This window comes from Frankliniella occidentalis, unplaced genomic scaffold (assembly GCF_000697945.3).
Source record: "Frankliniella occidentalis isolate FOCC.00 unplaced genomic scaffold, Focc_3.1 Scaffold6, whole genome shotgun sequence".
Classification (NCBI taxonomy): Eukaryota; Metazoa; Arthropoda; class Insecta; order Thysanoptera; family Thripidae; genus Frankliniella; species Frankliniella occidentalis.
The window spans coordinates 1,890,489-1,901,502 of record NW_026267136.1 but is presented as its reverse complement, the minus strand read 5'-3'; the positions used below and the strand labels follow the sequence as shown (position 1 = coordinate 1,901,502).

Below are 11,014 nucleotides of genomic sequence, written 5' to 3'. Positions count from 1 at the left end.
AAACTTTCTTTACCGTGTGTGTCATGAAAATCATAAACGTTGACACAATGTTATTACGCACTACAGCACAGCTAGCAGAGTTCAAGGTATAAATACCAAACATGTAGGGCAAGCAGTGGCAAGTGTTCCAGATGTACTTGAGCTTGCACTCGAGCTTGCACGTGTCGGCCGAGTAGGTCCCGGTGAGTTGGCTGGTGCCCTCGCCCGGCCTGGTGCAGCGGCGCAGTTTTAAGGGTAGCGCGAGCACCTCTCTGTCCACCACCGTGTTCTCGATGGTCATGGACAGCTCGAGCTGCCTCGCCTCGCGCGCCGGCAGCACGAACCCCGCCGACGGGCTGGGCAGGACGATGTTCTGGTGCGGGCACACCTGCGTCACGCGGTACAGGTGTGAGTTGATCATATACTTTCGTGACCGAAGCAAAAACTTTTGAGCAAAGTTTTGTCTTCTGATCGTTTCGGTTTGCCTCTCATCTTACCACGAGCCCCCTCTGCATGCGGTACGTGACGATGTCGCTGTCGTTGAGCTCGCCGAGGAACACCTGCAGCGCACTGCCGGAGCCGTACGAGTTGGTCCTGCGCAGCTCGCACTCGGGCCTCGACGAGGCGGAGAACCTCATGGTGGCCTCGAAGGTTCTGATCGCGTTGCCGTGCGATTTCACAGTCTTGCTGTGAGCCGGGAAATGTTATTATCTTGAAGCTGTCTAAGATACCCTTCGGATACTAGAATAACCTTAGGTCCTGGGGCTTAGGAGTTCATAGAGTTCCCAAGATATTTTTACCCTGGGTTACAAATATCATGGGGCCCCTATAAACTCCAAAATATGGTGACTGTGAACCTAATTTGGGCCACAATATGCCCCGTGGAACGGTTTCTACCAGTGCTTGGAGCGGATGGCACTCAGCGAATTGAACGAGTAGCAGTAGCCCAGGTCGGATTGCTGCAGGTGCAGCAGGTCACAGCAGTCCTCTTCGCGGTCGTGCCAGGTGCACCGGGCGAACAGCTGGCGACAGGTGGGGAGCACCTGCAGCATGAAGTCGGTGAGGTTGAGGCCGTCGAGGCGGTGGAGGAGCGGGGAGGCCCGCGCCAGGCTGGGCTTGATGTTGGTCATCTGGTCCATCTCGAGGAAGGACAGCGCGCGCATCACGGCCGTCAGCTGGGCGCGCAGCGTGGCGTTGGGGCTCTCCGCCGGCGGCAGCCCGAGCTGCCTGCGAGTGGGGCACAATGTACCAAAAGCAGGACACAAGGTACCGGGAGCAGGATACAAAGTACCGGGAGTAGGACACAAAGTGCCGAGAGCAGTACGTAAAGTACCCGGAGCTGGGCACAAGATACCGGGAGTAGGACACAAGTTACCAGGAGCAGGATACAAAGTACCGGGAGTAGGATACAAAGGTACCGGGAGCAGGAGAGAAAGTACCGGGAGTAGGACACAATGTACCGGGAGCAGGATACAAAGTACCGGGAGTAGGACACAAGGTACTGAACCTGGTGTATAACCGCTCAGAAAGTGCGTCCGTGACTCATCCCGCAAACCACGGGGGCTCGGCGCCTGCGAGACTCGGGGTAGGCCAGCCCGCGGTACACGCGCGCACTGCAGGCGAGATGTTGCCTACCTGCCAGGCGCTACGAGAGCCTTGCACACGCTGAACGTGACGCAGGTCCCAATCGTGCGAACGGCGGACGTGTATACTTTCTGGACGATTAGGACGCCACAACTCACTGCAGCAGCAGCCGCTCGCCGATGGTGCGGCGGACCTTGTTGAGGGGGCAGAGCGACAGCGCGGGGAAGGCGAACATGCTGACGGGCAGGTGGTCGTTGGTGATGACCGTGGTCGTGCTGAACGAATGGTCGCCGAACAGGGAGTGCCGGCACGTGATGTAGCCGCCGCTGACCAGGAGCAATAGCGCCGCGGCCCAGACCAGCCTGTCAATACCAAAAGGTTCGCTAGAAATTCAAGTGAACGCAAATTTTCTTACTTTTCTCGACTTTCCTAAATTGATTTTTGATTGGGTTTTCCTAGATATTTAGCGTTCTTTTCTTATATTTCTGGAGTCTGTGTACTGTTTTTTCTCAGTGGAGTACCCCTTGGCTGCCCCCCCCCCCTCTTTTCCCAGCATCATTAACGGAGGCAGCGCGGTAGATTTGCTGATTTCGCACGATTATGCAACTAAAAAAGGGTTTGGATTCATAACCCGCACAATGTGTGGATCGGCCTCTGGGCGTCATCCTGTGCGCGCCACGCGGGCGGGGAACGCTCGCGCGGTCACTGCCTGCCTGTACCTCTCCTTGGTGTTGCAGTTGACGCCGCCGACGTAGACGACGCCGTGCACCGTGCTGTGCCGGACGTAGTCGTCCCAGAGCCGGCTCAGATTGGCCCTGACGCCACGTCCGCGCTCCTTGGCCGGTAGCTGGGAGTCCATCTCCTCCTCTGGCTCAGGATGTCGTCGTCGGCGGCGCCCACCGCAACGACGCTGTTGCAGCGCGTCCTCGAGGGACTTTACCGCGCCGAGGTGAAAACGTACATCGGCGACGCCACACGGCGGGGCGGACGGGGTCTCAAAGGGGGCGCCGATTGTGTCCGGGTCTTATCTTGTGCGCGACTGCAAATACCTGAATTGCGTTTGCCCGATTTGCCTCGTATTTACGCAGGCCCCTGAATAGGACACGGGATTGTGCGGTGGCATGCCCGGCGGCGAGCGGACAAACAACTCCGGGAATCATGTGTATACACCTGCCCGGGAAATCATCAGGATAAACATGAATCGAAATCTAAAGAAATAACTCAAACTCATAGAGGAAAACTAGAGGAACTGGAGCAAATTAGTCGAAATAAGCGTTTTTATACCACTAGGAAACCCAAGGAATAAATATAAGCGGCCGGGAATCACTGGGAATCAATAATTTCGGGAATCATGTGTACACATTGCGCACATATGGCGCACTTTGAGTTGGCAGGGCGCGCCCTAAGCCCAGGCTCACTCAGATAATGGTGTATCTAGATAGATTCAATGTGACTACTCCGTTGAAAAATTTGATTGCAACACACCATTAGAAATTCTGAAATGAAAATTTCTATGATTAATCAAAAATTGACTGTAAATCAAAGCAATTTCCACTGAATATTGCCTTTGACCCGTTAGAATCAGTTTTTCAGTTAAATTTCCTTGTTTCGAAAAAAACAAAAACAATTTAACTGCCGAGAGTGTGGCGACGAGAAAACTCACACAAAACTAAATGGAAAACTATGGAGAATGATTCCACTCGAGGCTCCAGCAGTCCGCTTATAGGAAAAATTAAGTAGCATGTACAACTCTAGCAATTGCATCCTTTTGAACTCAGGTCCGTCCTCCCGCCCAAGCATGGATTCAAAAGTCAAAATGTTGCCAACGTGAAAGAGACTCAACAACGACATTTTGATGTCTTAGAGTTTCATCTCCATTTATTTTTCGTTAGTGACCATGTTGACATTTATTTAGACTTGTAGACATCTAGGAAGCTCTTTTAGGAGACAGCTTTAGAGGATTTCATCGCTCGACGCAATTAACTGAGAGTGTTGGCTCTCCTTGACAGCCGATTGTTGCTTCGGGGAGTCCCCTCACTGATCGATACCCAGCCCAGAGGATCAAGATAAGGCGAGTGCCGCGGACACCAGTTCGGGAATAGTGTTTTAGTCATTGCGGACGATTTTCGGACTGTTTCGCCCTATACCGTTACTATGAGCATTCCACGCGGCTTCAAAGATCCAGGGAGCACGTCTTTGGAATGGACCGAAGAACACTGGCAAGCTGTCTGCCGTATGGCCAAAAAAATGATGAGACCTCAACTGGGTAAAGAAACTGTGGTGCCTTACATTCAAGCCTTTTGGAGTTATTATGGTGGTTGTCCTTTCAAAGTGAAAGATTATGTGGCTGCCTTTGTAGTAGTGATGGCTCATAGCACACCAATGCTTGGCTTCAGAGACAGAGAACAGAAAGAGGTCTCCCACAAAAGTTCATTCAAACTGCCCGGAAAGGCTTATCCTGTGGTTGATGGACTTGTTACTAAGGGCTGCCAAACACTCCCAAACTGTCCAAAGAAAGTCAACATATTAGATAATTATCAAAACCTGATGGACATCATTAATGCTGTATCTATCTTGAAAAAGAACCAGGAACATTTTCAGCTACATATTGACTTGACCTTCTTTGTAATGTTGAATGTCCTTCGGTTCAACAAGTTAGAAGAAAATATCACTTTATCGCATATGCACCAGTATGCTGCAATCAATGCAAAACAGTTGTTTGGGTGGGAGGCTGGGATTCCTCTCCCTCATTATAAGTTTGTTGCAAACTTCAGACAAGAGGTGAAACCCGACTCAACAAACTATCGATATTTGCTTGCTGCTCCAGTTGTTCAACTTGTTCAACTCTCCCAAGATAATCGAGATGTCAACAAGCAAAATTTTCTAAAGGTTGGATGCTTGAAGGCTCTAGACAAAAATGGTCTTGGGGCTTTAAAGTGGCTCTTCAAGGCATTTCACACTTTGGGATTGAAAACCATTGACGAACAACGAGAATTTTGCCTCTCTCATCAAGAAACAATGCCAACATTGAAGGTTATAGCAAACTGGCTACAAAATACTCATGCCCCCGGCTGGACATATTGCAGATTGTTTGATATTTCAGCAAACTTTAACTTTACATTTAAGTTCCACAAAAAAGTTATGCAAATATGTGTTTTTATTGTGCAGGGTGATAAAGGTGCAACATATTTGAAATCCATTCCAGCCCTCACTGGAACAAATTCAGAATTAAAAATAGCTCAACAGTTAGCTCAAAGAATTGTGAATGTCCATAATAACCGGAGGGTGTAAAGTAATTTTTCTTGAAAATGATTGTACTGTATTTCAAATTCACGTTGCTCACCAGTTTAGCCTTGACTTATTTTTAATACTTGTCCATGTAAACTTTGACAAAAACTAACTATCTGCTTGTTGATCATTAATATTGTGTAAAGTATGAATAAATCTGCACTGTTTACCCAATGTCACAAATGCCTCTCCTCTTTTTAACTCCTCCCGCCCTTTCCGGGCACTCCTTTGGGCCTTGCATTGCCCAACGAAAACAACTTGCTATTCGTATCTTCTTTTCAATTTCTTCTTCTCGTTCCTGTTTTGTTACCGGGAAGACAAACCGACAAACCTAACCTATATTTTGTAATAACCAACTGTCTTGACTTTTCTTTCTTGAGGCTCTAACTACAGAAAGTAATTTAACATGTCAATGCCCGTGTGGGCATGGGCTTGGTATTGATCGTCAACGCTATTGGCGTGAATAAGACTAACTTCCTAACGCACGAATCTGTGTGTGAAAGTAATCCCGTTTAATGGAACCCAAAAACTATGTAACCCGAATGCTTTCCACTTGTCAGTTTTAAATAAATCTTCAACTACTTCAATCAGTTACATTTTAGATCGCCAGAGAAAAACAAACTACCTTTTAACTCGCAGCCATGGGCGAACACGAGAAGACGTTTAACAAGGTATTTCTGTTTGAAATATGTTAGCATAACACTTACATTAATACTTTCAATTCATTTTCTTCACGATATGGTCATTTGTTGTCACCATTTTTATGTTAATGAGTTTCTCTTTTCACAGATTGTCGAGTGGCTTAATGAAGCCAGTACCTCTACGGATCAAAAATTGAAAGTTGCAAATATTAGCAAAGTTCAAGAACTTTTAATTCATCAAAATCCTCAGTTATTGGAGTCATTTTTAGATGATGTACTTGCTTTCCAATCAGACCGAACTATGGAAGTACGTCGATCTGTTGTAGGATTCATTGAAGAATCATGGTACAAATTACATTTTATAATTTCAACTTGGTTTGTTATCTCACATATTAGATGAGTTGTGTGATTGTTTTGCACCTCTTTCTTTAATCTAGTAAGAAAGATCCTGCCATACTTCCAAGAGTGATGGATAGTCTGGATTTATTGCTTCGGGATAGTGTTCCTCAAGTACAGAAGCGAGTGGTTCAGGCTGCATCTCAAATATATCGTGGAACGCTCATGTACATAGCCCGAACTCAACCTGTGCCTGCTCAAATGGAAAAAGCTTGGGGAGCCATGTGTACCATGAAGTCGGAGATTGTTAAATTGATTGACAGTGATAATGATGGGTATGGTTTTATGTTTTATGCCTTCAAATAAGAAACTGAGAACAATAGGTACCTCATGTCTCTTATCAAATCTGATACAATACTCTGTTTCCTCTTTTAGTATTCGGACTCAGTCAGTAAAATTCCTCGAAGGAGTGGTGTTACTTCAGACCTACCCTGAAGCTGAAAGTATGGTGAGAGAAAATGATTTCAATCTCGAAGATATTCCACTAACATTAAAGATTGTACGCAGAAGAAGATTAGAGGAGGAAGCAAGGTGTGCTGAGCTGCATTTCTCATGTTTTACTTGATATTAGTTGGTCCTGAAGTTTAACCAATTTCAATTTTTATTCAGCATGATATTCCAACTGTTGGTGAAATTTCATGGTGAGGCCCATGTTAGCAGTGTCAATCTTATGACTTGCATGGGCTCCCTCACTCTCATTGCCCGTATGAGACCTCAGTTCATGGGAAAAGTTATTACTTGCCTGGAAAATTTAAATAGTATGTGCAAAATAATTCCAGCACACTTTATCATTCAAATTATAGACCTCACACTTATAAAATTGTAACCCTTTAAATTTTTCAGAAAAACTTCCACCCACACTATCAAAGTCACAAGTGAATTCCGTGAGAAAACACCTAAAATTACAGCTTACCAATTTGTTGAAGCAGCCATCAGCTGTTGATTACCATCCAGAAATTATGAAGCTTTTGGCTGATCTTGGATGTACCCCTCAGGAGGTATGGTACTTCAGAAGAAACTTTCTTTCTTATCCAATTCAGAAACGCAGTGTTAATTTTCCCTTATTTCTTTCTCAGATAGCAAAAATAATGCCTAAGGTTGATGACAAATCACGGCGCAATCACAAGCGACCTGGTACTGAAAGTGCCAGCAGCTTGCATAAGAGACCAAAATTAGAGGCACTTTACCGACCAGAGCCAGTGACTGAGCAGGTATGTATTTTCCCTAAATTTTTGGAGTCTAATGTAATATAAACAGTTTGACCTTTTGATGATATTTTACACTTTTGTATGTTATGCATTCTTTTACAGAAAAAGAGCCACTCCTCAAAGGCCATTCCCGATGTGCCTCCAGAGTTGACTGAGAAATTCATTGCAGAGCGTCTAGCTCCTGAAACTGTTTCTGAACTTGTTCTTGCAGCTCTTGTAAGTTATGCTTAGATTTCAAAGGCTTAAAGCAACTTAAATGTAAGAACAATATTCTAGTACTCATAAATTGGTAAATAATTTGACTATCTTTTACAACAGCATCAAGTGCCTGCATCTATGCCACCACACTTTCCAACAAGCTACACTCCATTCAAAGAACCTGGCTCGCAAGCTCATATTCAGTATCTTGCCAAACTTCTCCATTCACAGATGTCAGGATCAGCAGGTCGCCAAGTTCCTCGCAAATCTGGCAGAGTAAGACCTTTCTAATTTTAAACAAGTCCATGCTAGTTCCCTTCGCACATTTAAACTAATTTGAAATATTTTGTGTTTAGGTTTTAACAGAACTAGAGGAGGATGATTTAGACGAAGTAGCTGCTCCTCCTCCACCCAAAGCTGCAGCCCCCGTTGCTCCTGTAGCAGCAGCACTGGAGCCTGTCTTGCTTCCTCCTCCACCTCCTGTGGAGGAGCTCATGGACCAAGATGGGGATGACTTGGAGGGTCCTCTCTTACCCCAGAGAGAATCAAATGAACAACTAATGTCAGAGAGGGAGAAGCTCAAGGAATTGACTCCAATGACACCAATGACAAGACCTCTAAAGCAGAAAGCTCGTGCTCTCAAGTTGGCAGAGATCACCAGACCTTTAAGTATGTTAATTTTATCATGAAATTTCAATCTATTAATCAACGCTCATGATTGAAAAATCTACGTACCCGTTTCAATCTTGCAGGTCAAGAGATGAAAACAAAAATGTGCCTCTCAGCTGTCAAGCGTATATTGAATGCAGAAAAAACAGCCCAGTTTGGTGGTGTCAATGCTATTCGCAGTAAAATCATTGTCACATTGGCCTCCACATATAATTCAGATGTTAGAGGGGGTAAGAAAAATAAATGTTATCTATCTACCATTTTAAAACCATTGAAAGTATTTTGAGAATACATGAATGAAGTGGTACATGAATCTAAACAAAATATTAACTGTTTTCAGATATTTTACAATTTGTTGTTGATGATTTACAAAATAAATTAGATCTGGATCTTGCTATATCATGGCTTTATGAAGAATATAGCCTCATGCAAAGTTTCACAAGGAAGCCAGTTTTCAATGAGGATGATGGATCTGCTGTTAAAAGATATGTGAAACTCTTCTGCACCCTTGCAGTTCATTTAGCTGAGAAACCTGAACGAGAACCGTATGTGTACTTTTACCTAACAGTCTTCAAGAGAAAAGAATTATCAAGTCTTACTATTTTTCTATCGTAATTCATTTGTTTTCATTATTTTCATTCATTTTTTCAGTCTACTGAAGAGATTGTATCTAGAAGCACCTTGTATTACCGAGGAGGCTACAGATATATTAAAGTCACTTAGTTGTGATGAAACCAGATGTTCAGTTGGCTTACAACTTTTGCAAAGCCTTGTCATCAGGCGCCCTCCCAAACAGCTTACTTATCTGAATGCACTTCTTGAACATTCCGCACATGACAGCACAGAGGTGAGCAGCTCCTTAAACCTATAGGTTACAATAGTTACTAAACAAACTGGCTCTCATAATATAGAATAAAGGTACTGCATGTTCTGTAAAATATCCATGTCTATTTTCAGGTCCGTTCCAATGGCATGAAATGTGTTCTGGCTTTGTATGATGATCGGTCAGATCTACGTTCTATCATAGAGGAATACGCAATTATGTACCTTGGTTTTCTACAATTACCAGCCCCTCCAGATGTATTATTTGGTGCTGAACGAGGCAGGCCCTCTAAGGCTGATACTTGGGCAGAGGGTCCAACTAAAGCTTGTTTGTACTTGTACCTTGAGCTTTTACCACATGAACACAGATTGATTCATGAGTAAGTTTTTTTTTAACCTTTATAACTTATCAGCCATTTCCAAAGTTTTACTTACAAATTTTTAACTTGTTTCTCTAGGTTAACCAGAGTGTATGCTCAAACTGTAGCTGATGTGAAACGAATCATTTTACGATTGTTGGATGCTCCAGTAAGGGGTATGGGAATGGATTCTCCAGAGTTGTTAAAGCTTGTTGAGGAGTGTCCAAAGGGTGCTGAGACCCTTGTCACACGAGTAATTCACATTCTCACTGATAAAACTCCACCAAGTGCAGAACTTGTGAAACGAGTGAGGGAGCTTTACCAATCAAGAGTTTCAGATGTTCGTTTCCTTATACCAGTTTTGAACGGTCTTACCAAAAGGGAAGTCATTGATTCTCTACCAAGGCTTATCAAGCTTAATCCTATTGTTGTGAAGGAGGTTTTCAATAGATTGTTGGGTAATCATTCAGACTCATCAAGTCACAACTCACCTTTAACTCCAGTCGAATTGCTTGTGGCTCTCCATGTGATTGACCCTAAAAAATGTGAGCTAAAGACAGTTATAAAGGCTACTACATTGTGCTTTTCTGAGAAGCAAGCCTATACTCAAGAAAACTTGGCTATTGTAATGCAACAGTTAATGGAAATGAATCCACTGCCCACACTTTTAATGCGTACTGTCATCCAATCTCTTGCTGCTTATCCAAATCTCAGTGGATTTGTTATGAACATATTGCAAAGACTCATTTTGAAACAAGTGTGGACACAACGGAAGGTTTGGGAAGGCTTTATAAAGTGTTGCCAAAGAACTAAGCCACAGAGCTTCCAAGTGTTATTACAGTTACCAGCTCCTCAGTTGCAAGAAGTCCTTGATTCTTGTCCGGAGATGAGACAGCCTCTTCTGCAACATGTCCAATCATTTACTGACACTCAACGGTCCCATGTCCCCCAATCTGTAATGGATGTTTTGACTGGCACAAGACATGTAGTTCAAGAGGATTATGATGCGCAGATTGCAGAACCAGTAAGTTTTGAGTTTTATTTTATTATAATCTACTACATAATAATTTGTCTAATCTTGGCTTATCCTCCTTCACACTTCAATAATATTATTTTTCCCACAGATGTCACCAGATGGACTTACCATTGATGTAAGAGAAGATGCTTTCCAGGAAAATTCAGGAACATCTGAGCCTCTTCCTCCAGGAATGGATTGAAATTTAACAATAATTGTTGTATCATAGCAGTTTTATTGGGGGTGTTCATATTTCATAATACCTGTAAATATTTAGTCTACAAGAAAACTGTACAAAATTACCAATTACAACATCAATATTTAAAATGAATTATGTTTTGACACAATCATAATAAGGGGGATATTGGATCAAGTATATTTTGCACCAGCATTAAAATTATAACTTGTTTGGTTTTAATTTCTTACACATACAGTAGTGTATTTTATTTTAACCTGGCCGAGACATCATTTTTTGTATAATGTGAATAGGTACCGTGTGGATCTTAGTATGAAATCTTTCATAAAATGAAATGATACCCATTATCACCCCTTTTGTCTTCTTTATTTATTGAACATACACAGTGTACAGTTTTACCAAGGATTCCATGATTTTTTTTATCATGTACCCCCAATGAAAATTAAAACTTGTGTCGATTGCGACCACTCCTATGAGCCTCATTGTCGAAAAAATTTTGCACACCTGCTCAAAACCCGAGGGAGGGTTCTGTGGTCTGCCCACTCTTCCAGCTGTACTGACTGACCCAACAGGTGCTTCGGGCTTCCGTACTCCGTAGAGAGCAGCACTGGTGGGGGGGCATGGGGGAGGGGGGATAAAGGAGTCGGTGTAGCGGCAGG

At 43.6% G+C, this 11,014-nt stretch overlaps 2 protein-coding genes across 2 annotated transcripts in view; one reads left to right on the top strand and one right to left on the bottom strand.

Moving 5' to 3' along the window:
• Positions 1-2,901, bottom strand: part of LOC113218148 (sodium channel protein Nach-like) — a 6,999-nt gene extending 4,098 nt beyond the window's left edge. The window contains exons 1-5 of the mRNA XM_026438368.2: positions 2,283-2,901; positions 1,722-1,925; positions 877-1,206; positions 477-666; positions 97-367 (exon numbers count right to left, since the gene is read on the bottom strand). Coding sequence (XP_026294153.2) covers positions 97-367; positions 477-666; positions 877-1,206; positions 1,722-1,925; positions 2,283-2,422 — 1,135 coding nt within the window. The 5' untranslated portion in view covers positions 2,423-2,901. The remainder of the gene's footprint in view (positions 1-96; positions 368-476; positions 667-876; positions 1,207-1,721; positions 1,926-2,282) is intronic.
• Positions 2,902-5,374: 2,473 nt separating this feature from the next.
• Positions 5,375-10,705, top strand: LOC113218178 (symplekin). The gene is made up of 16 exons (XM_026438409.2): positions 5,375-5,522; positions 5,641-5,837; positions 5,930-6,163; positions 6,264-6,419; positions 6,498-6,646; positions 6,732-6,886; positions 6,965-7,099; positions 7,199-7,312; positions 7,415-7,570; positions 7,651-7,963; positions 8,047-8,193; positions 8,304-8,508; positions 8,615-8,810; positions 8,921-9,165; positions 9,244-10,168; positions 10,269-10,705. The coding sequence occupies exons 1-16, from the start codon at positions 5,493-5,495 to the stop codon at positions 10,359-10,361; spliced, it is 3,450 nt and encodes a 1,149-aa protein (XP_026294194.1). The 5' UTR covers positions 5,375-5,492; the 3' UTR covers positions 10,362-10,705.
• The last annotated feature ends 309 nt before the right edge of the window (positions 10,706-11,014 follow it).

Excerpts from the sequence above, each read along its gene's own strand:
- LOC113218178 (XM_026438409.2), top strand. The coding sequence starts at position 5,493 with ATGGGCGAACACGAGAAGACGTTTAACAAG. Across the intron at positions 6,164-6,263 it reads ATTGACAGTGATAATGATGG|TATTCGGACTCAGTCAGTAA; the intron begins GTATGGTTTTAT and ends TTCCTCTTTTAG. Across the intron at positions 6,647-6,731 it reads TTGCCTGGAAAATTTAAATA|AAAAACTTCCACCCACACTA; the intron begins GTATGTGCAAAA and ends TAAATTTTTCAG.